The following is a 26,888-nucleotide window of genomic DNA, read 5'->3' as shown; positions in this document are numbered from 1 at the left end:
TAAATGTGTACTAAACCACTTCCCAGGTAAAATCGAATTGAGCCTTGTCACATTTTTTGAGTGGAATAATGAAAAACATGTCTTTTACATCTAGAGTGGCCATCCACAAGTGGGATGCTCCCTGAATCTGAATTACCAGTTCTGAAAGATTCAGCACTGCAGCAGTTAAAGGAGCTGTGTTAAAATTCAGCTGTCTAAAATCCACCCTGAGCCTCCACTGGCCATTTGGCTTTTTAACTGGCCAGATGGGAAAATCATAAGACGAATGTGTGCCTTTCCTCCAGGGTGGTTTGCTACCACCTTGTCAATTCCCAAGTTTGTGGCAGATGGCAGAGGGTATTGCTTTACTTTTGTGAGTTTCTACAGGGGTAGAGGCATAGATGCCTCTAGCAAATTTTTAATTTTAACCATGTCCCTGTCAGGTTTTTCTCCTCTACCAGCAAAACTCCATACACTGCCATCAGGAAGTTTTCACATCCTACCACACAGTACATCAAATCCCAAAATGTTAGTCTTTGCAGCACCCACTGAAGCTTCAGCATGAGTGAGCCTCTGCTCACTGGGCAGCCAATTTTGGCTGTGGGGCATTCCTTTATGACCCCATCAATCTCTGTGTAGCCCACTTTCCAGGGTCTAGGGATAAAGTTTAAATCCCCTGCCATTTTGTTAGTAACAACTGACATTTGAGAACCAGTATCAGTAAGGAAATTTACACAAATTTTATGTGGTCTTACTGGAATGTTGATAATGTTTAATTGTGTTTATTTGTGAACCACTGTAAAACCAGGACCCACTGAGAGGAGGTGGCTCACAGCCCTTCCTGAGGATACCCATTTTGTGATGATGTAGTGTTTAAGTCTATTAAGTCCTGTGATGGGGCTGAAGGCTCCAGAGCTAAAAGCTTGGGTTTATTTTCTGCTGACTCTCTTGACATCCTGCTGGAGAGTTAATTTTTTGGCTTAGTGATTGTACCAGCACTCAGAGGTCAGCAGTGGATATGCCATTTAGTGCCCTGCATTTCACCCCCAGCTCCAAGGCTCTGCGCCAAAGATCATTATGTTCCCTATCAAACTTTACTTTAGAATTGGTCCGAAATGTAGAGTTACGGGGATGGACCTGCCAAACCTGCCAGGGAGGTTCCCATCGTGGTGGTTTGGGAGGTTTTATGGGAGGCAATCCTGTCCAGCCCATGTGACAACCAAAATTTATGATGTCTTGCACAAACTCACCCCAGATGGGTATGCTGGCAGGCAGGAGTGGGGGACCAGTGGCTGCTGGAGTGGCAGCTGCTGCTATGGTACTGGAGGCACAGGTAGAGATGTAATCAAGCTGTGGGGGGGTGGTTTTTGGCAGCTGAAGGCACAGTAGCCTCTTGTATGTGATCTTGAGCATAGTGTTTTAAGGTTTCCAGGAGACCATGGAGAAGAGAAGTTAGCCTTGCATTGTTGATACAGGCTACTATGAGGGAGTCTTGCTCTGATCTTCTCTCATACATGGCTTGAATGCAAGCTGCCTTTTGCACAGCTTGGGCAAGGTCTGAAAACCCTGCAGTCTCAATAGCAACAGGGTCACCTTGTTCTAAGGGGTCAATCCCACCAGCCTGATACACTGCCCAGGCAGTTAGCCAGTGGTTGTGATCACCTGGTATAGTGGTGAGAAACACCCCAGGGCCCCAGTAACCTCTGGCTTTGTCCTCACTCAAAAGTATTTGTTCTCCCCCTGTAAGGGAGACTTTCCAGATATATTCAGTCTCAGATTCCTCTGGGCACCTAGAATATTTTTCCTGTAACTTTGCCAATTCAGCAAGAGACGACGGGACACTTTGTACAGTAGTACAAGCAGCGTCTCCTCCCTCAGCTGCTGTTTCAGTTTTAATTAATGGTTGTTTAGATACAGGTTCTGGGGCACAATCAGAGTTTTCTACTGATTCATCATTGTTCATATCACACCAGATGTCCCCATCCCAGGAGTTAGGTTCTCACACAGTGTACCAGTTTGCAGATTTGATTAGCCAAGGTAGTGGATGGCAACCGGCTTAATAAGAGCTCTGATTTTATGTAGTTCCTTTTCTCACCTTTCAGCCATGGCCAATAGCCTGCTGAGTTCTCTTTTTTCTGTTTTTAGATCTTGATTTTCAGTGGTAAGGGTCTACTTTAGCAGAGAGGACCTCTGCTCTTAAAGTAGTATAACCTGCAACTGCAGTCTTTTTGGGGGGTGGGGGCTCTTGGATCTCCTTTTGTCCTCAAGATAAACAAGCCCCTAGGATAGCACTGACAATTCCTTTACTTCCCCCTTCTGCACTTTTGCTCACTCCTGCACTATTTGTTCGTCCACTTTTTCCTTCATTTTGCCAGTATTTTTGGGCCCATTCTATTCCTGCTTGAGATGGTGCACGTTTATATTGTTGTAGCAGTTTATCCATGGCTGTCCTGTCCGAGGCAAATTTACTGTCATGTGAAGGCAAAAAGCTGGGGGAAGGAGGTGTGAAACGGGCATGTTGCTGAACAGATCAGTGTGACATGGATGTGTGGTTGAGGAGGACCCTCCCATTGAAGCCACAGGATTTCAGACTACAGCCCCTTGCCATCCAACAAACCTCATATACCGGGGTGCTGGGGGTGGCTGAGCTGCAGTCTTACATGCCAGGTCTTCATCGACCATTTATGTCTAAAGGATCACGTGTGTTTTTGTGTACAACCACTCACCAACATTGTGTGTCTCTGTGTCCTCAAGCGAGGCCTGCTGTGAGAACATGATCCCAAAGTGGCAAATACAAAGTAGTTAGAGGTAAATGTAAGGTTATTTATGAAGGTGACAGACGTAACAAGCTTGAGATAGCCATTGATAAATGCGCCGACGACAACAGCGCTGCTAATAGATGTTGACGTTGCTAGCAATAATAATGACACAAAGTACAGAATACATCTGGGGATGCTTTCACCCCTACCCAACAGGTGAAAGCTGTGATATCCTACCCAAGGAGGTATGGGGGCAGAAGAGTGGGTCAGGCCCATCCAGGGGAGGTGCTCTTCTCACTCAGAATAAAGAATTCAAATACTAATTTAACCCTTATTGATGAGGTAGGACTTAGGTCATAACTAGCATATTGGTTGGTTCTTAACAGACTTATGTTTATTAGTTAGGAAAAAGGTAAGGGAGATGCCCAGTGCCCACTTCACATGTAAGTTCAAGCTTGGTTAACTCCCAGGGCTCACTTGTCATGCAAATCACCAGATGCAACCTCTGACAGCAGCAGAGCTCTCACTTGTTTCACAAGCCACATGCAGTCCTGTCATGGAGCCACCAGGCACCTGGGTTTGATGATAAGCAGACAAGGACAGGATGGATTTTTTCCAGCCAGTGAACTGGGCCTGTCCTCCCTACCAGACACAGATCAGCCAACTTGTTGGGTCCGAGGCCAAATGCCCAATCAGGCACTGCTCATCTCACACTGCTCTGCACAAGTCCTTCCAAGAAAGCTAAACCAAAGCACAATAGAGGTTCTGTTTTCCCACATTAAGGATGCTTTAGAGCTCAAGATGTTACTTGTCCATCTATATTAATCTAGTTTGTGTTGTAATGCTCAACTAAACTACCTAAGTAGCAATCCTAAATGCACAATTTGATAAAGTTGATGCTATATTCAGAAATTTTTTGAAATATTAAATCTGTTAGGAGAAAGCATTTCTTTAAAGGTAACATTTTCATTTTCTTAATGGTTTAACGTGACCAACCTGTTTTCCTGAGTTTTCTTGCGTTCTTTTTTTTCTCTGTAGTTAACTGAACAATGGTAAATTTCAAATACTTTACAGAAGAATTAAAGAAAAAAACGGTGTTTGCTTTTGTTCCCTAGGCAAAGAATAAAGCAATACGCTGCTTACATTTTATAGAGCTGTACCAGAACCACACAAGTAAGTGTTATGATTCTTTTAGACTCCTTTAACTTTCAATATTTGCTGAATATACCAACAAGAACTGGTTGCAACTTGTTACAAAGCACTGTATTATTATGCTTTGTGCATTACTTTGTTTCCCCAGCATGCTGTATGAAATCTTAGCCCCAGACTGTTTTAGCTAGACAGTGGTCATGTCAGAACACATAGTCTGTCAATCCCTCTGTAAAATAATTCACTACTACCTGGAATTAATATGTGGTTTACTCTTTACTTTCACTCAGGTTTGTATCAACAGTTGTAGGGAAGGTCCATGAAAAAATATTATTATATACCAGGTGGTGGTGTTAAAATACTGAGGTCGATCTCCCTTCTTTTCTCCTGCCTTTGGCATGTTTAAAATTTGGCTACTTAATCCATATTATTTCAGGCTTTTTAAACATGGGGGTGGTGGTAGTAGCAAGATTAGATCTCTGCTGGTGCAGTTTCAGCTAAGGAGGTCAGGTACAGGCTGGGCATCTTCTCTTTGCAGTGAACTCCCCTTTGTATGCCAGAGATTACACCATGTTAGCTCAACCCATGTAAGCTGACAAAGCCCAGCGTCTGGGGAGAATGAGGGCTGGAGAAGTCAGTCTGATGCTGCATGGTAGCTTTTTGTTAATGCAATACCATGCAAGCACTCTCTGATGTCAGATGTGGCACTAGCATACCAAATAATTCAGTTATCTTTCAGAAAAATTGTTGAAAGATAGTACATTCCAGGGTATATGAATATTTAAGTCAATGTGTAGATGAATATTCAGTATAATAAAACTTCAGCTTACAAATCCAAAACTGCAGTTGTCCTCATGGGTCCATTGCTTGAGCGTTTTTAATTCGCACTAGCAAGTTGGGGATTTAATTGAATATTGGTGCTGTTTCCACCATGCTTTTCATTCGACTCAATACAGAGGTCCTCTCTGAGCCATCTTGACTGCAGTGCTAGAATCCACTGTGCAGAGATTGAGTCACATAATCAGATGTATGTAACAGCCACCCACCCGAGGATACGAGTTTGGGGTTCCTTTTGAAGCAGAGAGAAGTGGGAAGAGTGGAATGGTAAATATTCCGTGTGGAAAATCCAAGAACCCTGAAGCCTGTGGAAAAATCTTAAGTTAAAAGCTGAATTACCAGGAAAATCTGAGTATGAGGAAAAAGGTTAAATTGTATCACGTGAACTCACTTCAAAGCTAAGTGAGGATCATAGGAGGCATATAGACACTACATATTTTTCAAGTGAAACTTGGTTTTATGTACAATAGCAACATAGTATTTACAGATGTGTAAACATTCCTTTTCTATACCAGAAATTTACCTAGATTAACCTTTGTCTTTAAAGAAGTCAGAGGAAAGTAAAACCAACTTCCCGTTCAGTTCTGAAAGATACTCCTTAGATGTGCTGAACTAAAACTCTTCTAGAAGAAAGAATTTAGCTGTCACACTGGTTTTCTCTTTCTCCCCTCCAGTTTATCATGACATTGCAGTGAAATTTAAAAGCACAACCATCCGCATGAAGAAGCAAAACAAAGGTAAGGAAAGCTGCTTGGAAATGTTGGAAGTTTTATTAATGGTATTACCAAATATATGTCTTAGATTAAGTTAAATCTGTGCAATGTCTGTTTACTTAGAGTTGGATCATTTGGTGCTGCTCTACCATGTTTTAAATGTTGAAGATGACTATTTTTCATTAAGAATGCCTAATGTTGATGACAGGGCTTTGTTATTGTAAATCAGGGATTTCTCCTCTTACACTGATGGGAGTTCTATTCCTGGTTTTCTCTCACGCTTCCTAAGTGTAGTTCCTTCTGCTCTAAATTACCTAGATGTGGAAAAGTCTAATAGCATAGATGTTGGAGACAAAGGCTTTTAGAAGAACCCTATAGGTTTTTCTCGCCACTGTATGCCTTGCTGATGCTTTTGAGAACTGATAGGTTCATTCCATTATTTTTCAGTGATTTTCTTAATTTCTGTTTCCAAGAGGAGATTCAGAAGTGGTTTAGTATGCATTAGTGGGAGTGCTTCAAATGGGAATCAGATTGCAAGGTGCATCTACGTGCCTAGCCCTCCTAAGCCCATACTCAGGTAGCATGGGCAGACCTTCTCCCTCAACTGCCTCAGACTATCTGTGGTCCTGAGCTGGAGCCAGGACAGCATCCAGCCTGCTACTTCCTCAAGACCATTTCTGCTTTGTTTTCCATAAAATCAAATCTCCAGTGTGGAGAGTAGAGGGATTATCTATCCTGGCTTGCTGTCCTACACCATACCAGCACTAAGACTGTCTCAGGACAGGAACAGTGTGAGTAGTTCCATCTTTGCTAGCTGTTCTTCACTTTGATCCCAGTTATAGTACAGGGAAATGCTGTTTTTTGGGCTCCTGTAGGTTAGATGTGAGTAGTAAGCAGTGAGTCCATGCCTTGTAGCTCTCAGCTCACAGGTCTGTTCTTCCACAAAGCTACTGTTAAGTGATGTTAGATGTGCATCCACCTCCTCCAGCTGCTTCAGCCCAGGACCCTCCTGCCCAACCAGTGGAGCCCAGCCCAGGGACCAAGGGCCTCTACCCACACTGAGGGATGCAGTTGTCACTTCCCCATTTGAAGGTTGAACCAGAGACACACATGCACACAAGACTCTGACACAGCTGGCCACAGACAAGGGCACTGCTTTCAGCAGTGCCTTCATACAGGACTTGCATAAACACAGACAGCCAGGTCAGAGATAGAAGATTACTAGTGCAGGTGATGTGTGTTATTAATTGAAGTAAGTACAATTTTGGGGGGAAAAAAATAACATAAAAGATCATAAGGGACATGCAGAATAAAAATAGAGCTTACATAACAGTGAAACAGTAAGAATTAAACAAAACCAGATTCCAATTAGATAAAAATGCTCTTCAGGTAGTCAGCAGCCCAGCCTTTAGACAGGCCTGCAGGACTCCTGCTGGACAGATGGAAGGGATGGAAAGGAGCACTCCCCACAGCTTGTCTTGGTTACAGCCTTGAACACTGTGGGGAAGAACACTGAGTAATTGGATTCACAGTATTAACATACCATTAGTATATTAATGAGTCATTAGCATACTAAAATTCACACCCACAGGCTAGAGGGACCCCTTCGAACAACAAGGCCCTCACTGAGCAGGTGCAGTGAAATTCTTGAGCATTGCCACTTGAAATGGAAGCAAGGATTGAGTTGACCAATCGTGTGTGCAAATGAGAGAATAATCTTAGAGATAAAGCTCTTTCTCACATTTTGTGGCATGAAAGTGGCACTTGTGTTTCGGGAAGCTGAGCTTGCTTTGTACCACCCTGCTCCCTTTTCTGTGCAGAACTGGATATTGGAACAAATATCTCAACTCCTTGCACACCAGGAGTCACATCTTCTTGCACACCAGGTGACAGACCCCACTTTTAGGACAACAGAGGAACACACAGCACTTCCCAGGTTCACAAACACACACACATTTGCAGATCACTTTAGTACCAGCATGGTCCCTCTATCCACTCAGCACCCCTGGCCAGATTGTGGGCCCTCCTGCTCACTTCACCGGTCCCTTACTCGCTGGCTGGTCCAGCTCAATGCTTGGTAGCCAACACAGCGCACTCACACACTTGTCCCTCATGCACTCCACATTCACAAGTCCCCCTGGGTATACAAACACAGCACCTTTGCCCACCTGATACCCCAGCCAAGATCTGAGGCCCCACTACTCACCCACAAGTCCAGCTTAAAGTTTGCTAGTGAAAACACATGCACACAACACACACACCAGGACTGGGGATGAAATGGATGCTCAGCTGCTGCAGCAGCCACCAACAGGCTGTGACTCATGGTCCTGCCTCAGCCACTGGAGAATTTAGATGGCATTTTCAATTCCCACACCCTTCCCAGTCCATGTCTCCCCTCTTTTACTGTCTTAATGGTTGCAAAGTCCAAATTGATCTTCCTGGAAGTGGCACTTGTTTCTTGATAGGCCATCAACTAGTGGCAACATTGCTTTCTTGTCACAGTCTTTATGTTTGGTTCATGAGTTCTGTGTCTCTGTGGGTTTTGTTTCTGGTTTCCCCCTTTTCCCTCAGTTTCCCAGTTGACAAGGTCCCCAGTCATCTAACCTTGCTAGAATAAACATTCTCACACTCTCACATGCTCTTATCAATTACTATGTCTGACCAGGTTTGGTTCTTATCACTGCCTCCCTTATCATTTGTTGGTCATATTCGTGCCCTCTATGTTCTTGTCACTCTCCTTTGATACACCCTTAGAACTACCAGTGGACTGGAAGTGCTTGCAAATAAAATCACTTTGAGTCACTTGTCGCTTGTCAGTAGTTGAAGTACAGCAACTCGGTGAGGTGTCTCTAACAGCTGCCACGTGAACACTGACCTTCTGAAGACATGTCACTGTCTTTCTGTTGTCCCTTTCCTCACCTTGAGCTCTATTACAGTATGTGCTTTGCCAGTCATTTACAGGGATACATCCAAAGCAACCTTGCAAACTGCTGTCATGTTCTTCAGGATTGCAATGTAAAAAAGTTTTAACATTACTTATTTTGGGGAGCTAAATATTCAATTATTTCTAATGCATTGCAGTTTTCAGTGTGACCCATTTTATTTTCTGGGGCCTTCCTGTTTTGAAGACCTACAATGATAACATGAGGTGCCCTCATGGAAGAACAGCAGGGAGTAATACAGGGTCAGACAAGCTTCAGCAGTCACTCCACATTTGGGATCCAGGTCCTTGGCAAACAGCAAACTTCACCTCTTCCCCACAGCAGGGAGTTGCCCACTGCTATTAGTCACTGCTTCCTCCCAGTGGTCTTGCATTGTTCAGGGTCAGTTGACCCAGATGCTTTGTTTGAGAACACATCTGGCTCCTCAGCCATCTTCTTACATAGTGACAAGCTTTTAGGTGGAGCTGGAGATCTCTTGGGGCCAGAAGTCACTGGGTTCCATTTTTCACCTTCCCCAGAGGTTGCATTTGCCATTCTACTGGACTCTGCCTGTGTGCAAACTGCAGGTGGGGTCTAGGCCTCCTAAAGCTGTTAACACCATTGAGCAGCATTTAACACATACAAAGCCCATATGGAAAAATATCTAGTGTGTCTTTTGTTCTGGGCTTCCAATGTGCAGGATAACGTGGTTGATTCTGGGGGCCACAGGTTGTGATCCGTTATAATCCCCAGCTTCTTTTTCTGTTGCTGTTTAGTCAGTCTCCTCTATTTTGTACGTGTGCTTTTGATGTCTCAGCCAAGCAGTCTGCATCTGTCTTTGTTGAATTTCAGTGTTTTGTTTTCAAAGTGTTTTCAGTTTGTCAAACCTACACTGACTTCTTCTGACCTCCAGTACACTTGCAGTCTTTCCCAAGATGATGTTCTCAGCTCATTTTTTGAAGTCTCTATTCCCCTATACAATTTTTTAATGAAAATTCTTGTAGGTAATAAAGCCATAACAAATCCACAGCTGGATTATATCTGGAAAATGCTCTTGGCCTGACATCAGACTGCTGGTAATGGAGATATATACTTTAGTGATGATTTTTTCTAGTTCTCATTTTCCTAGGTTTTTTCTGGAGAGTATCGTGTTGAATTTTGTCAAGAGTGTAAGTCCTGTTCTGTCAATATTAGCACCTTAGCCTTGGTAGCTTGTTGCTGCCAATTTTGGCCTGCTAACCTTTTCAGTTGCACAACACATTCACACATATGCAGGTATCCTCCAAAAACAGGAACCACTTTTTCAGTTAATGAATATTTTCACTGTTTTGTAACTGATGTAACTAGATTGTGTGTTTCCTGAAGTGGCTTTGATATTGCTTAAGAAAAAAAGGTGTTTATGTGTAACGTGCTCTGGACAGCAGGTGTCATTGGTCTGATCAGGAAGTGTAGTGATAGGTCAGTGTACAAAATTTTATAGATTAATTGTGTGTGTGAGAGAGACTTCATTATGTGCTCATGAGCAGAAAACAAGCTGTAATGTTTTATGTCTGTGCAAAATTGAGTTTTTAGGGATGGTATAAATAAAGCTCTTGCTGATTTTTTCTTAGTCCCTGAAAGGGTTTTATGTTCTACTCAGAGGGAAGGGTTCGTAGCAGCAGTGGGAGCTGGCTGTAATTTTAGAGCAATTAAATGACATGTGGACATGCTACAGCATAAGATTTAACTTGAAGCAGGCCCTGGACATCAAGTCTGCCACCATTCCTGATTGCTTCTGTTTCTAGCACACAGCAGCTGAATGGAACCTGCCAGGGGTATGGTTATCTGTGCTGCAGAAAATGAGTGTGGACAGCTCTTAATCTTCACCTCCGACTTGATCTTATGATTCAAGTAGTCATGAGCCACATTGATACATCTCAAAGTAGCACAGATTAGTTCCCAATGTGAATTAATAAGGGGAAACAGTTTGTCATGACAAATACACTGACGTGGCTGTGAAGCCCAGCGTTCCCTGTCCTTCATGTTGTGCCACAGTACAGTGGAGTTCATGCCACTTGCTGGGCCAGGAGAAGTGATGTCTCTGCACAGTACCCTGATAATCTGTGCTGTCTTTCTTGATAACGCAGAGCATGCTGCTGGCTTTTGTAGCCTGAGGAGGACAAGCAGATTTTTTTTCATGGCTGGTGGCTGTTTTATTTTGCATAGACTGTGAAACTGGTGAATCGCTGTTGGTGAGTCAGGAGGCCAGTAACTGATTCACATTTTGGAGATCAACTACAAAGTGTGAATTTGGTCTGTGTGGGTGCATTGATGCCTTCCTCAATTTGCAGGCAGCTCCAGTCCCACTTCTGCTGCTTAAAACTTTGCTTATCAAGAGCTGAATAAAACAAAAATGTGGTAGGTTTTCTTTGGCTACCCAAGGGCCTGTGAGCAGCAAGACACGCCAGCGCCAGGGGCCACTCACCCGGTTTCCCAGGAGCTCTGTGTTTAGACCAGACGTTTCTGTTGGAGCATTATTGCCCACAGACTTACTTGGACTTCCCTTCTCGTTCCCTCCCCCATGTCTCTCCCTGCTCTGTGTCTGATAGAGGTCTCCAGTGCAACCTCAGGCTTTAGGAAGGCACTGTGGGCCTTTCCTATCCAGCAGCAGTCAGTCTCCCTGGGAGTGAGAGTCACTGGCATTGCTTCTACGGCAGGGTCCTTCTGGGAGGAAGCCCAAAGGACAGCAGTGCTTGAGCATACCAGTTGTTTTGAGCAGTAACTTCACCAATGGAGCCAGGACTTAAAAGTCAGATTTACCATCATTAGGAGTTACTGAAGCTGTCATTCAGCAGTTTGTCACCTGAAATTGCAAAGGAAGCTATTTTGAAGCTATGTAGGTATTGCTTTTTAGAAGAGACAGCCTTGGTCAGGGTCCAGTTACATTTAGGTCCTCTTCCCTCGTAGTGGCTTCTTTTTAGTACTCATTAAGTAAACTTATTGCCTTGCTTCTCTGCTACTATTATTAGCAGTAGTAGTCTTGGGAAGTGCTAGAGTTTTATTTTTGTGCTGAGCTGAGAGAGAAGAAATTGCCTTTCATTTGGTGAGTGTTCCCAGGGGTGGTGGAATACGTTTGTGGAAGATTCTCCTAAAGCTGCCAGTGGTATGTCTAAGGAATGCTACCCAAACCTGTGGTATTAAACAGTTAATTCATGTTGCATTTTTTATGGTTTTATGTTTTGAGTTTATAGGGAATGTTATTTTCATTTTGTTTTGGAATATGTGAAATAATGTATCTTTAGTATAAAAAAAAGCCATTATCTTTATGTTAACGTGGCTGCAAAGACTGGGAATAATGGTCTTCCCAGAATGGCTTGGCGATGTTTAAGATACAATGTGTTCTAACCTGCTAGGTAACAAAAGTACCTAAGAAGTGGTCTTAGTTCTCTCTTTTTCCTTGGCTAAGTTGTATACTTACAAATCATCACGTAATGCTTATTTATATTTTTTCTCTCCAGGGTATGGTCTTCGTTGCCACCGAGCTATCATCACCATCTGCAAACTAATTGGCATTAAAGATATGTATGCCAGGGTTACTGGATCCAAAAACTTGATAAACATTACCAGAGCTCTCTTTAAAGGCTTGACTCAACAGGTAGATGGCACTCTCAGTGGTTCTATACAGCAGGTCGAGGGACGGAATGGATTGATATTGTAGTAGTTTGTGGTCAAACACTTTATATTCTTTATACATTTTATAATTTTCCAAAGAGCAAACAGAATCAGCATGTGAGGAATTCCTCAGCAGCTGTATGAAGTTATCCTGTCAGGAGCAGCTGTATGTAACTCTTGCCTTTTCCACAGCCAAGGGCCTCTAGTAGACCTCAGAATTTCTGGGCTTTTGTAGTATTTTTGGTGACATTTGAAAAATCATTGGCAGAGGAAGCCATGGCCCAGCTTTGGTTGCTGGTGCTTGTTTGTCTGCTTTCTAAGTTTTCATTGCCTTGGGACTGAACATCACAGCTGCTTCTATCACTAGGATAAGTAAGATCTCTGAAATAAATCAGGGAGTTGGTGTCATTGCCTCTAAGTCAAAGCACACACACAATGGAGACGCTTCTCTCTGTAGTTGATGGAAAGATCCAACATTCAGCATTTCATCTCACTTCCTTTGAACACAGCCTTAGAATGAGTCAGTCCTTTGGAAATTCGTGGTTATCTCATTTGGCCATGGAGTCTTGGTAGCTACCAGGATTTAGCTGCATACATTCCCAACAGAGCAAACCTGCAAACCTATAGTTGTCAAATCTGTCACCCTGTCCTACCCAACTTTTTCAGTTTAGCCTTGGGAAGGGCTTTGCCTAATGAAACAATTCCAGATGCTTTTCAGTGTCTGAGATAAATCAGACTGGAGGCTGTCATGTATTTTCAATGCATAGTCTCAGAGAGGTCTTCCACAGAACTAACAGAAGGATAGAAGAAGGGCCTGCTTTCAGACATGTACATTTGGTGTTATTTTCTTGACTGCCCTGAATGGGAAAAATCCCTATTCCCAGCAGGTACTTACTCTGTAAATTCTGAGTGTTAACAAAGCAACTTGTAAGCAAGGAAGAGGACCAGTTGAAAATAGTGTTAAATTCATATTACATTACCTGTCAGGGCAGTAATAAGCACTTTACTGTTGTCAGAGGAAAAATGTATATCCATATAAAGGCATAAACACATTCCTGTATGGTACTAACATGCCAACATGCATCCTTATTAGTAGGATGTGCCTTTTCTGGCCAGATCCTTTCCAGAAGCAAGTTCCTGTAGGATTACATAGTAATGTTAGTGTATTTGCAGTCTGATTACCTGAATTCCTGCTGCTTGTGCATTTAGCTCATTTGAAACCCATGGGTATGAGCCTGATGATTCAGTTAATTTATGCAGTGTTTAAAATGTTTTTTAGTAAATTACTTCTTTTATACTACCCCATTTGCCACTTAGTGTTTTGACCTAAAGTAAATCGACATGGTGCATCATTGCTTTGGTTGTCTTTTCTCTTTCCTGCTCCCAGGAGACTCACCAACAATTAGCAAACCAGAAGAGTCTCTATGTCGTGGAGTTCCGGGAGGAGCAGGGCCCGCTGCCCATCGTTGTGGCACTGCCTGAGGGGACTGTCCGTGAGGATCCCGAGCCTGAAGATGAGGTTCCAGACACAAAGCTGGAGTGGAGTGAGGTGAAAGAAGCTCAGGGAATGAAGAAATCTCCCTGGGCAAATGTCCGACGGACAGTATGGTAAAAGCTTCAGTCCCTCTGTCTCTTCTGCTTGGAGATGCAACTGGGAAAGCCCAGCCCAAATGGACAGGTTGTCTAGGCTTACATTTCAGCGGAGGGCACTGATAGCTCTCTCATGCCATTTGCATTCCTGCTCCCATTGCTACCATTCTGTAAGGCTGTTTGCTTTCCCACATTCTTCTGACCACTGTTTGATGAGGGACATTCAGATGGAACCAGCGAGTGAACACAACTTTGACTTCAAGCATACATTTACTTGATTCCTGAAGATGATGTTTGATTGACAGATCCTGTTTCTTTCACAAGCTCTTGGGAAACTACTGAAAAGATAAGATTGTGAAAGCAATAAAGAATCCTCAGAAAGGAGTTCAGTGTTTGTTGGGGTCTTTTTTGCAAAATGCCGATGTCTGGGAGATCTTGAAGCATGCAGCAGCAGTGGGAGTTAACGTGTGCGTTCTCCCATCTCCATCCCTAACCTCACTTGTTAGGGCAGGGGAACTGTGAAATCAGAAAGTAGAAGTTGTCTCCTGGTGGGGGTTAGGGAGGCAAGGTGATGGTGAGCAACAGCGAGAGTTTTGCAAACACTATTGATGCAAGTGGGGGAGTTCCCCGGATGAGGCAGAGCCCAAATATCTGAGGACAGCCACCCCACAGTCTCCCATGGGATACTGCAGTGTTTTGAGTGGTATTGAAAGTCCAGTCCAAGACCTGCAATCCAGCCTTTCTTACGGTCCTGGGGTAACACCCAGCTTCATATTCTGCCTGTTCGGTACTAGACAAAGCAGTGTTTTGAACCCTACCCAGAACTCAGAAAGTGCTACAGCTGTCAGGGGATTAAAGGAAAGAGAGTCTATGATACACACCAGCCTCTGACTGGAGATGGAGCAAGCCCCTTCATTTAGTGGATCTCCAACTGAAGCACGCAGAAGCCCATGCCAGATAGCTCACTGGTTGGAGGATCCATCATCCAAGTCCCAAGAGAAAATAACAGACTGCATCCATATGCTGGGACCCTGCTCTACCTGGCAACTCCATGGTTTTGTCTTGGGCACAGCAAGACAGACAGTGGAACCAAAGCCAGACAATGTTTTATCACAAAGTGTTACAGCAATTCAGGCTTAAAAACAACGCAGGAGTGAACTTCTGTGCCTCCCAGCCTGTGAGTGTTTGTACATTTCTCTGTGTGCCAGCAGATCATAGAATCATAGAATGCCAAGGGCTGGTAAAATACCAGGCTGGTCTGGAAGTAAAACAGGTAGTACAGGCATCTTTTTAGGAGGAAATTCTTCACTGTGAAGGAGGTGAGACACTGGCACAGGTTGCTCAGGGAAGCTGTGGATGCCCCATCCCTGAAAGTGTTCAAGGCCAGGCTGGATAGGGCTTTGTCGAGCCTGGTTTAGTGGGAGGTGTCCCTGCCCATGCAGGAGGGTTGGAACTAGATGACCTTTAAAGCCCCTTACAACCCAAACCACTCTATAATTCTGTGATTCAGTGCTTGAATCTCTTAGCAGAAGAGACACCAACGAGCAGGAGGGTACCACAGTCTCAGTGCAAAGATCTGAGGTGGGGAATGGACCACAGTTGGGCCAGGAGAGAGGGAGGCAGATCAAGCCAGCCATGAATCAGACTCTGCCACAGACCTACGTGGAGTTTTGATCCCTCCATGGAAGTTTCATTTCCTGTTTTCACAAGTTTGTTATTGGTATAGATGCTTGTACAGGTGTTCTACCCTACATGCAGTTTGCTCATCACTCACAGGTAAAGGTGATTGTAAAATGAGAAACATCAGCAACTCACATTTTCCATGGAGCTGGCCATAATTTTCTATTAATTTACTTTGCTTTCAGACAAGGCAAAATCTTTTCCTGCAATTCAGGAGAAGATGAAAGTGCTTCTAACTCATTGCTTCACTGGAGGCAAGGTATCCAATATACAAATATTTGGGGTACAGGTAAGCTATTTATATAGGGCAAGAGCAACCAAGATCACAATCTGTATAGTTAATGAATAATATGTCTGTAATCTTGTTTTTATCACAGGAGCTGGGGTTTTTTCCTGCCTTGAAGTGGGTAGTTTAACTGAAGTCTAATTGCCTGCTCTCTAGAGTATATGCCTGGAGCCCTCCTTGTTTTGCTGAGGGACCTGGAGAAGAGCAGAGATGGACACTCCAGTCACACTACCAGTTGAAACCTGGTGGTGGCTGTGGGGATGTGATAGGCCCACTGTTCTTAAGAGTGTGATGGGACTTTTAAGTGCTCTGAAAAATGGTCTGATTTGTGGCTTTTTAAATGGGCTGCTGTGTCTGCAAGGAAATCCCAGGGATGGGAAGGATGAGTGAAATGTCCTGAGGAGGATGCTGTTGGAGATGTGGTGCCAGTCTGGGGGTGGATCTGGAAATGTCTGAGCAAAGGCAGAAGCAGGGATGTAACAGCCCCATGTATTGGGCCAGGCCAGGAGGAGCCCTTCAGGCAAGGACTGCAGGTGCCTTGTGGTCAACCAACTGCAAGGGCCAATGGTGGGCAAGCAGAGCCAGGGTCTCGCAGCCTGGGAAGCTGTGCTACTGCACAATTAACCCCAGACAAGTATCTCCATGGGAGAAGGATCAAGCCTGCAGTGGTCATCATGCCTGGTGTTTCCATTGAGGTGGCAGCAAATCCTCAGGGCTCTCTATGGGGGCAAGACCTGGTGCCCATATGGTAAATGGTGTGTAGGTCCTGGGAGATCCTCTTGAGTTCTGGGCAGCTTCCTTCCCTTCAGAAGCACCGAGCTGTGCCATTTTTCAGACAGCTACCTTGAGATTCCCAGCTTCTAGGGCCTGTGGGTCTTCATGGCTGTATTGAGATAATAGGAGGGCTGGGCATAACAAGCAATGGAGACCTCAGGGTGCTTTCATTTTGCTTCCTAATTAAGTTTGCTGATGACACTAAGCTGGATGGAAGTGTCAATTTGCTTGAGGGTAGGAAGGCTTTGCAGAGAGACCTGGACAGACTGAATTGATGGGCCAAGGCCAGTCGTATGAGGTTTAACAAGGCCAGTGCTGGATCCTGCAGTTTGGTCACAACAACCCCAGGCAAAGCTACAGGCTGGGGATGAGTGGTTGGAAAGGTCCATGGTGGAGAAGCACCTAGGAGTGCTGGTTGACAGCCGACTTAACATGAGCCAGCAGTGTGCCCAGGTGGCCAAGAAGGCCAACAGCATCCTGGCCTGCATCAGGAATAGTGTGACCAGCAGGAGTAGAGAGGGGATCGTGCCACTGTACTCAGCACTTGCGAGGCCTTACCACAAATACTGTGTGCAGTTCTGGATCCCTCACTGCAAGAAGGATGTTGAGTTGCTGGAATGTGTTCAGAGGAGAGGAAAGCTGCCAAGCTGGTGAAAGGTCTTGAGAATAAGTCTTATGAGGAGGAGGCTGAGGGAACTGGGCTTGTTTAGTTTGAAAAAGAGGAGTCTGAGGGGAGACCTCATTGCTCTCTACAACTACCTGAAAGGAGGTCGCAGGGAGGTGGGAGCTGGCCTCTTCTCTAGTGAATAATGACAAGATTGGAGGAAATGGCCTCAAGTTGCACCAAGGGAGGTTTAGACTGGATATTAGAAAGAATTTCTTTACCAAACAGTGGTTGGACACTGGAACAGGCTGCCCAGGGAGGTGATGGAGTCACCATCCCTGGAAGTGTTTAAAAGTAATGTAGATGTAGTGCTTAGGGACATGATTTAAGCACTGAATGGGTAGATTAGGTTATGGTAGAGGGATTTAGGTTATGGTTGGACTTGATGATCTTCAAGGTCCTTTCCAGCCAGGATGATTCTATAATTCTATTATTTTCTTTCTTTTCCCCCTTCTTTCCACCATGCAGGGAACATGCATATTGCTGCAACCCACCTGGCACCTGACAGCTCTAATTCAGCAGCCTGGTGCAATAAAGCCACAGCTCACTGTGTCACTGTCCTATGCTGGGGCCTAGCAGCCCTGGACCAAACAGGGACACTTGTTCACCTGCAAGCTGTCCAGCTGCATGGGAGTGAAGATGAGGCCACACTGGGAGGGTTTAAAAATCGCAGCACTTTGTATCAGTTTATTTGGATGCTCCTGACCCTGTGGTGGCCCTTGTCTCTGGCCAGCCCTCCCCGAACAAAGACTTGACCCAGGTTACACTTGGGTCACAAGGTTATCTCTCCCAATACCATGTCCACAACCTTGTCTCAGCCCACTCCCCAGCTGCACTGGGGCTGACGAGCACTCCTGTGCCAGCAGCACCCGGCTGTTATTTTCCAGTGCTGGTTTACAGAAAGGTTATGCTATTGCTGGAGGGCAGGCATCTCAGCAAACTAGGTGGGGCCAGAGGGAAAGGGCTGAGCAGCTGAACTAGTGCAGCCTGGTGCAAACTGGGGGGTGGTGGGGAAGGGAGAAGCAAAGGGCAAAGCAAGGCAGAAAGAACTGGGGGAGGAGAGATGGGAGCCCTGCCAAGACAAATGCAATGGGCACAGGGTATAGATGTGTAAAGGGATGTGAGGGGATGTAAAACACTGCTTGGTGCAGAGGTGCTGGCCACACCTGGGTGCAGAAGGTGGACAGAGATGTCCCATCCCAGCGTCCAGGGTGTGACCGCAAATGTCAGCCTTTGGAAATTGACCAAATCAGGAAGGCAACTCTGTGTTTTCAAGCTAAATTCAGGGGTGTTAAGGGAAGCAGGGCAAGTAAGGGCACCAACACACACACCTCCTGATGATGTGACATTGAAACCAGTTTCAACAGGTGCATATTTAAACCTTCAGAACTAAGTGCCTTTGTCCAAAGCGGTGGTTTCCAAAGCCTCCCTGCTCTGAAAAGGGGTTCCTTTTCCTACCTGTGTTGCAATCAGCTCAATTTTGTCACACTAACAGATGCAAACAGGCCAGACTGGTTTTCAGCAAGGTAAAAACATGAAAAAAACCCCGTATGGTTTCCTCACATTGCAATTAAAAGCTTCCACCCAAACCCTTGGTTACAGCTCAGAAGCCCCTCTTGGATCTGAAGCAAAAGAGGTGCCTCCAAGTCAGCTTTTACTTCCCTTCCATTCCCTAGTCTTTGTTACTATCTGGGAAATTCAGACTGAAAATGGAAGCATTTTTTGCCCCACAAGCTGAAAGAGCTAATTTGGTACTGTTTATTAGACACCTCTGACATGTGAAAACACCCGTTTTTTGCAACTAAGCCACATTTAAATTAATTCACTGTTGTGGTTTAACCCCAGCAGGTAAGTGACCAACCACCAGCCACCTGCTCACACCCCCCTGGTGGGATGGGGGAAAGAACGCAAAGGGCAAGAGTGAGAAAATTCATGGGTTGAGATAAGACAGTTTAATAGGTAACACAAAAGCCACGCACAGAAGCAAAGCAAAATAAGGAATTCATTCATCACTTCCTATCAGCAGGCAGGTGTTCAGCACCTCCAGGAAAGCAGGGCTCCATCACGCACAGTGGTTACTTCCGAAGACAAATGTCACAACTCTGAACATCTCCTCTTCCTCCTTTTTTTCCGCCAGGTTATATTGCTGAGCATGACATCATATGGTATGGAATATTCCTCTTTGGTCAGCCAGGGTTAGCTATCCCAGCTGTGTCCCCTCCCAACTTCTTGTGCACCCCCAGCCTACTCACTGGTGGGTTGGTGCAGGAAGCAGAAAAGTCCTTGACACTTTGTAAGCACTGCTCAGCAGTAACAAAAACATCCCTGTGTTATCAACACTGTTTTCAGCACAAATCAAAAACATAACCCCATACTAGCAACTATGAAGAAAATTTCCCAGCCAAACCTAGCACATTCAGGTTAACACACTGGAGTGATTTATGCATTCAGATGAAGATCACTGAGAAGACTGAGAGAGGATCTTATTAATGTATATAAATATGTGAAGGGTGGGTGTTAAGACAGAGGGGCCAGTCTCTTTTCAGTTGTGCCCTGTGATAGGACAAGGGGTAACAGATGAAAACTAGAGCACAGGACATTCCACCTCAACATGAGGTAGAACTTCTTTACTGTGAAGGTGACAAGAGTGGCAGAGCACTGGAACAGGCTGTCCAGGGAGGTTGTGGAGTCTCCTTCTCTGGAGACTTCCAAGACCCATATGGATGCATTTCTGTGTGACCTGCCCTAGATTCTGTGGTGGTCCTGCGCCAGCAGGGGCAGGGGGTGGATCTCCAGAGGTCCCTTCCAACATCTAACACTCTGTAATTCTGAGAGATTAGCCTGAGTTGGTTTATCCCCCAGGCCCACAGGCTCCCATTGCCAGAAAAGCTCTCTCAGTCACGCCCAAGTCTGTGCTTTCTATTCTGGCATTGCCCTGTTGCTGCCCAGTGCTCCTGAGGCTGTATAGGAGTGTGTACCTGTGTGCAGCAAAGGGAAGATAGCAGAAATTACTCTTGCCTGTTTGCAAAATCACAGCAACCCCATCTTTTTTTAGCAGCATAGTGCTGGGGTATGTGAGAGCAGCCATGCACTGAAGACAAGAGTTGATTGCCTCTGCTTATTCAAGATGTTATTCTAATAATCCATATGATTTTTCTACAGTCTACCACGCACCTTCAGGGTTGGATTTTGAAGGGGTATTTTTGACAGCGGTCATTTCTGGCATGATGGTTGTGCCTCATAAGTCAGCAATACCCTTCAGAGGTTGCAATGGCTCATATTGCCCCTGAGGGAAGCAAGGTATTGTCCCAGTTTCTCATCACAAGTTAGAGGAAGCATTTGCAGAAACTGCATGAATATGTTCTTTTGGCACAGCAGGTTTAGGGAGGGAAAGAGGCTCACATGGATGGGCGGCAATTAAAATGACCCGGTTTCATACTCATGCTCCTTAGTGCTGGTTGTTCAGGCTTCCCCTGATAGCAGTAACAACCCTGGAGGCATAAAGGTGTGGTTCAGGGAGATTATAGCACTTTGATCCCAACTATTCTTTTTAGAGCTGGTCGTTTTTCTATTTGGGCACCAATTACCAGCATAAAACTGTACCCAACCCAGAAGAGGCTGAACGGGAACGGATCATGCCAGGAAACAGCTTTCCCTGGCAGGCTCTTTGTCTTCAATGCCATAGTCCCACATGAAAAGCTGCTTGTTTATAGTATATACATTACAAAACAAACCCCAAACCCAGTCTGGAAACTGCAGTCATTGAAACAGCCTTTGTGTCCATGGGGTGACCACAAGACACTTGCGAGAGGAGGCTCTTAGGATGATTTCCATCGCAGGAGTGAGAACACCTTATGGATCACGTACACCAGGGTAGCTAAGAATGCAAACACCTACAATGGAAAAACACATCAGCCAGTTAACTTTTTATTATATGGTATGAGTTCCTGCACTGAGCAAACACCTCATGAGGCATGACATTTCTGTTAACTCTTGCATGCTTGGAGACCTTGATGCGTAATAGGACTGGGACAAGGTTCTCTCCCCCCTCCCTGAATGGTTGGTGCAAGGTAACAATTAGGCCTTGGAGCCACTCCACAGTCACCTTCTCACCTTCCTTCCCCTGCTTGCCCCTGCTTCCCCTGCTCACCACAGCAGCAATGTTTTCCCTGTAGATGGGTGCTACCAGAGGGTTGTCAGACACCAAGCCGATGGCATAGGTGAAGTAGGCTTCCAACACAGCAGCACTGAGGTAGAACAGAGCTGCTGTTGCCTGGCAGATGGCATCCTAAGAAACAAGGATCACACAGTCATTTCCAAGGAGAGAGCACTTTGCAAAGAGGGGAAAAAAAAAAAAAGGAACCCACTCAAGCAAGCCACAGCCTGTGAGTTGGAGTGCAGTAGCAACAAAGGAGACAATTGTCTACCAGTGATACCAGGGAGGGGAGAGGCCCTGAGATTTGTCACATCCACTTACCAAGGTGACCCAGGAGCTGCTGCCTCCATGTGCCCCGCAGAAGTAGAGGCACAGGAGAGTGGTGGACATGACAAAGCAGAACACAGAGACAAACATCACCCAGCCTTGAAGGATGGGTGATGGGACCCTCGAGGAAGCCACCAGGATCCAGACAAGGCCCCCAAAGATCTGCAAGAGAAAGTGGGAGAGAAGGCAAACATGGGATAAATTGGCTTATCCAGAGCAGAGCCAAAAGTCATGCACAACTCTGATACTAGCTCTGCACATGGCAATGACCCAGGGATGCCTCTGACTTCTTCCCAGCCTCCACTTGAACCCGGGTGTTTAGCTGGGAGTATCTGCCTCTGACCTTGATCCAAAAATGCTTTGCTGTAGCCCTGCCTCCTGGTGTCACTGCCATACACACCCTCCCCACATCTGTGTGCTCAGAAGGCTGGTTCTGACATTTTTGAAGGCTGGTTTCCGATGAGCAGGGAGGCTTATTTCAGAAGGGCACGTTTCCTTCACACCCAGTGTGGCAGGTCCCTGAAAGGAGTAGTGTCAAACCCAGCTCACCTGCACAAACAGCACAGACATGGCCTCATGAAGGCCACAGACATGGCCTTAATGAAGGCCATATGCAAATGTCACCCTGAAAGGAGAGAGAACAGGTTGAAGAGAGGTAATATGGCCAATTTTACTCTCTGATACAGAGGAAATAAGGTTCAGGCTCCCAGCTCCTCCTGGGAAACAGGGCGTGTATGGCTGTTCCAGCCCTTTGGCTCATCCTTTGTTGGCTACACCAGAGCTGTGCAAGGCACCAGCTGCTGGTCTGGTAGCAAGTGAGACCCCATTCTTCTCAGCCAGCCTTGGGAGCTTGCTATGGGTTTTCTGGTGCGGTGGAAAACACAAGGACAGCTAGATCTAGGCTCCATCCTTTCTACACCAGCAGATTCCTGCACAAGAGGATCATGGAATTACAGAATTGCCAGAATTGGAAGGGACCTCTAGAGATCATCTAGTCCAGTTCCCCCACTAAAGCAGGATCCCTTAGAACATTACCCAGGACTGCATCCAGGCAGGTTTTGAATATATCCAGAGAAGGAGACTCCACAGCCTCCCTGGGCAGCCTGTTCCAGGGCTCCATCACTCTCACCATAAAGAAGTTCTTCCTCATATTTAAATGGAACTTTCCATGTTCCAGCTTGTGCCCATTGCCCCTTGTCCTGTCACTGGGAACTACTAAAAAAAGTCTGGCTCCATCCTCCTTGCACCCACCCTTTAGATACTTGTAGGCATTCATAAGGTCTCCCCTCAGCCTTCTCTTCTCCAGGCTAAAGAATCCCAGCTCCCTCAGCCTTTCCTCATAAGGGAGATGCTCCAATCCTCAAATCATCTTTGTTGTCCTCCGCTGGACTTCCTCCAGTAGCTCCCTGTCTCTTGAGCTGGGAAGCCCAGAACTGGACACAGTATTCCAGCTGTGGCCTCACCAGGACAGAGTAGATGGGGAGAATGACCTCTCTTGACCTACCAGCCACACTCTGCCTTATGCACCCCAGGATTCCATTGGCCCTCTTGGCAGCAAGGGCTGACTGGTGGCTTATGGACATTTTACTGTCTACCAGGACTCCCAGCTGCTGCTCCTCAGAACTGCTTTCCAGCAGGTCCACCCCTAACCTATATTGGTGCTTAGGGTTCTTCCTCCCCAGGAGCAGAACCCTACACTTGCCCTTGCTGAACCTCATTGGGTTCTTCTCTGCCCAGCTCTCCAGCCTGTCCAGGTCACACTGGATGGCAGCACAGCCCTCTGGAGTGTCAGCCACCCCTCCCAGTTTAATATCATCAGTGAACTTGCTGAGGATACACTTTGTCCCCTCATCCAGGTCATTGATGAAGATGTTGAATGAGACCAGACCAAGTATTGACCCCTGGGGGACACCCCTGTCTACAGGCCTCCAACTCAACCCTGCTCCATTGATCACAACCCTCTGAGTTCTGAACACAGCCAGCTCTCAATCCACCTCACTGTCCACTCATCTACCCACACTCCCTCAGTTTCCTGATGAGGATGCTATGGGAGACAGAGTCAAAAGCCTTGCTGAAGTCAAGGTAGATGACAACTGCTGTGCTCTCCTCATCCAACCAACCAGTTATGTTATCATAGAAGGCTAGCAGGTTGGTCAAGCATGATTTACCCTTGGTGAATCCATGTTGACCACTCCCAATAACTTCCTGTTCTTCAACATGTTTGGAGATGACATCCAGAAGAGTTTTTTCCAACACTTTACCAGGACAGAGGTGAGATTAACCAGCCTGTAGTTCCCTGGGTCCTCCTCCTTGCCCTTTTAGAAGGCTGGAGTGATACTGGCCTTTCTCCAGTCCTCAGGCACCTCTTCTGCTCTCCATGACTTTCAAAGATGATGGAGATCAGCCCAGCAATAACATCTGCCGGTGCAGGTGCATCCCATTAGGGCCCATGGACTTATGGATGTCCAGTTTGGCCAAGTGGTCTCTAACCCAGTCTTCCTCTACTGAGGGAAACTCTTCCTCTCTCCAGACTTTTCTCCTTGCCTCCAGGGTCTGGGATTCATGAGGAACAGCTTTAGTAGTGAAGACACAGATGAGAGCACACTGTCCAGTGGCTTTGCACTAAAATGCGCTCAGCAGCTTTTCTCTGCTACAAATCAGCCCAGTTGTTTCTTGAGCCTGTGCAGTTTGGTCTATGCCACATCCTAGGATGAGAAGCCCCTTAGCTGAATCCACACTGTGTGGACACCAGTGCTGCTGTGGGGACCTGTCCCTCAAAACCTACTGGTGTTGGATTTGCAGGCAAATCTCAAGAGGTAAGAGACCCTCACTGCCTCTAAGATCATTCTGATTGCCAGTGTATCCCAGGCCAGCCTTTGTTAGCATCCAAGTGACAGCTCTCACCAATCATGGCATTTCTGCTTCCTTGGAGGCATTTTGCAAGAGGAGAAAAATGTTCTGATTTATGATACTAGGAAAATGTCACATTGTTTGTGTCACCCCACGTTTGTAGGATAGTTAATCAGTTACATTATGCAAATTGATACATTAATTCAATTATGTGGTTGAGACCTTGCTGGTAGCTGAGTGAAAATAGGTCACCCAAAGTGCTGCTGTTTTGGTGCCTCTCGTAACAACCAAAGACTGGTACTTGAACAAATCCCTGCAATAACTCTTATGCTGACACCAGGACTGGGTTGCAGCTGCAGATCCTGGAGAAACCTTGCAGTTGATCCATTAAAATCCAATACAGCTGAGGTGAGATATGAAGTTGGGGAAGTATCACCTCTCATTTGTTACCACTCCCCATCTCTCCTTTCTGTAGGATGGGTTTTCTCACTTGGGCAGGTATGTTTGGCATGGCTTGATTACTGACTTAGGTTTTATGGTGCTGCTGTTCAGCAGACTCATAAAAGTGAGGGAAGGTTCAAGAGGCTTTCGGTAACAATCCCACAGCAGACTGGGGATAAAACTCTCTTTTAAATAGCCTTTAACAAAGCAAACAGATCTGTCTTCAGCTTGTTTCAGCTTTTCTCCATAGGTCTGACTATCCACCCATGCCAAGAATCTTCAAACAGAACAGATTACAAGAATTAAACCCAGTCTCACAGAACAAAAATGGTAGTTCTTAGTTAGCACATCCAGATGTGGCAACCACCTGAGCTGCAGCAGGACCTTCTGGCATTTTTACAACTGTCTTAGCATTCAAAATGCCAACTATTTTTATTTTTTTAGTTACTATATTAACCCACTGCACACAAGCCCAGATTCCACTAAAGATTAAGAAACTCCATCCTTCTTGAATGCCGTGATTCAAGGCAGCCGCCCCCTTTGTACACAGCAGAGATAACTTAGTTGCACAACCTAGGGTCAACCTCCCAAGATGGCAAAGACCAGTTATGCCACATTTCTCTTTCCCCATGTGATTCCTGAGCCTTTAGGATGCACATTTCCAGTTCTTAACCAAAACAAGGATAGGGTGCTTACTTTTGTCTCATTAAGCAAGCTGCCTTGCCAAATTCCCTGGAGACAGGAATTACAAACAACTCAACTGAACAGCCAGTATTGCAAGTGTGCCAAGACCAACAGCAAGACCAGCACCAGGACTAACACAAGCCAGTGGTAGGAGCGGTTGGCAAGTGACTGCCCAGTCAGAACCTCCACCTGCAGAGTCTTTGCATCCTCCTTCATGCAGCTCCAGGAAACCTGAGCTTGGTCTCAGGGCCTGGGCACAGAGACCAAGCCCTAGAGCATACTTGGAGGAGCTGAAGTAAAGCCTTTCTCCACATATGGGTAATTCCTGCTTTAACCCAGTTCATCTTCACTATCACTAGGAGAAGAATGTAAAAAAAAAATGCTGTAAAACCCAGGACTGTGGACACAGTTGGGAGACAGGGAAGGATTTGGTCCCAGATGGCAAAATTGAAGTTTTTAGCCTGAAATAATCTGAATGTCATCCTACAACACTCAGACAGACTCCTCAATGCTGGATGAAAGTGCTCAGGCTTTGGAAAAAGTTTCTTAAACTGCTGTGAGAAGAGTGGGTTTCATGGGTAGGAGCAGAGAAGACAGGAAAAAGGTTCTACTTGAAACCCTCCATCCTTCCATAAGTGCTTACAGCAACTGCTTTTAATCACCTGTGCCACATCCATTAAGATTATGATCTTCTCCTGCTCAATGAAATTTCAATACAGGAAAAAGTTACAAGGTGTTTGTTCACCCTTTGCTCACCCACTGTTGCCCACACACCCAGGTCCTGCACTCTGCACCTCCAGCTCAGGAACACTGCAGCTGAGCTGCACAGCATTGGCAGCCTGGGCTCTTGGCTGCTGTGAACAATTACTTCATTAGGCTTTACCACCTACTTTAAGCAAACAGTTTATCCTCTGCCTGTATCAGTTGCTAAAATAATCTTCCAATTAATTAATTAATTGGCTCAACTTGGCAACCTAGCTTAAACCCACCAGCAAACCCTTCAACATTTGTTAGGCAGGAAATTACAAAAAAATTCAGAGGCACCACAGAAATCCCCAGCAGACTGAAGAAGTGCTCCAGAGCCTTCAGCTCAGGGCTTGCATTTTCTGTGAGCCTGAGCAAGGCATCAGGGACTGTCCCCAGACCCTTGTGGCTCAGGAACCTCATGTGGCTCCTGAACCACATGCTTGGTGTCAGGTCTCTTCCCTCCGACACCTGCAGCATGAAGTGTGCTGGATGCCCCACAAGCAGCACCCGCCCTCCCCAGGGAAAAGCCAGAACTCACGAATTCAGGGATGAAGAGCACATCTGGGAAAGTTGTCAGGACAGCCAGGCCGCTGGGCAAAGAAGCAGTGGAAGTTGCTGAGGACATTGCAGGTCTCTCCCACGGTGACTGTCAACTGCTCTAGCTGCCGGAGGTAGCTGCC

The 26,888-nt window shown here is 45.7% G+C and overlaps 2 protein-coding genes across 5 annotated transcripts in view; one reads left to right on the top strand and one right to left on the bottom strand.

Annotated features, from left to right (window-relative positions):
* Positions 1 to 13,983, top strand: part of MRPS5 (mitochondrial ribosomal protein S5) — a 56,452-nt gene extending 42,469 nt beyond the window's left edge. For both annotated transcript variants that reach the window (XM_051613342.1, XM_051613343.1), the window contains exons 8-11: positions 3,854 to 3,911; positions 5,399 to 5,461; positions 11,856 to 11,992; positions 13,397 to 13,983. In XM_051613342.1, coding sequence (XP_051469302.1) covers positions 3,854 to 3,911; positions 5,399 to 5,461; positions 11,856 to 11,992; positions 13,397 to 13,621 — 483 coding nt within the window. In that variant the 3' untranslated portion in view covers positions 13,622 to 13,983. The remainder of the gene's footprint in view (positions 1 to 3,853; positions 3,912 to 5,398; positions 5,462 to 11,855; positions 11,993 to 13,396) is intronic.
* Positions 13,984 to 19,627: 5,644 nt separating this feature from the next.
* MAL (mal, T cell differentiation protein) lies at positions 19,628 to 26,888 on the bottom strand. 3 transcript variants are annotated; one of them, XM_051614299.1, is made up of 4 exons: positions 26,747 to 26,888; positions 21,481 to 21,648; positions 21,154 to 21,291; positions 19,628 to 20,896 (listed from the first exon to the last, which is right to left on the bottom strand). In XM_051614299.1, exons 1-4 carry the CDS (start codon positions 26,831 to 26,833, stop codon positions 20,822 to 20,824), a joined length of 468 nt encoding a protein of 155 aa, XP_051470259.1. In that variant the 5' UTR covers positions 26,834 to 26,888; the 3' UTR covers positions 19,628 to 20,821. The 3 variants fall into 3 exon arrangements, with proteins under 3 accessions (XP_051470259.1, XP_051470257.1, XP_051470258.1); XM_051614297.1 differs by lacking the exon at positions 21,154 to 21,291; XM_051614298.1 differs by lacking the exons at positions 21,154 to 21,291; positions 21,481 to 21,648.

This window comes from Apus apus, chromosome 3 (genome assembly GCF_020740795.1).
Source record: "Apus apus isolate bApuApu2 chromosome 3, bApuApu2.pri.cur, whole genome shotgun sequence".
Classification (NCBI taxonomy): domain Eukaryota; kingdom Metazoa; phylum Chordata; class Aves; order Apodiformes; family Apodidae; genus Apus; species Apus apus.
This window is presented reverse-complemented; position numbering and strand designations above follow the sequence as displayed.

Excerpts from the sequence above, each read along its gene's own strand:
- MAL (XM_051614299.1), bottom strand. The coding sequence starts at position 26,833 with ATGTCCTCAGCAACTTCCACTGCTTCTTTGCCCAGCGGCCTGGCTGTC. Across the intron at positions 21,649-26,746 it reads TGCTCTTCATCCCTGAATTC|ATCTTTGGGGGCCTTGTCTG; the intron begins GTGAGTTCTGGC and ends TTTCTCTTGCAG. Across the intron at positions 21,292-21,480 it reads GCAGCTCCTGGGTCACCTTG|GATGCCATCTGCCAGGCAAC; the intron begins GTAAGTGGATGT and ends CTTGTTTCTTAG.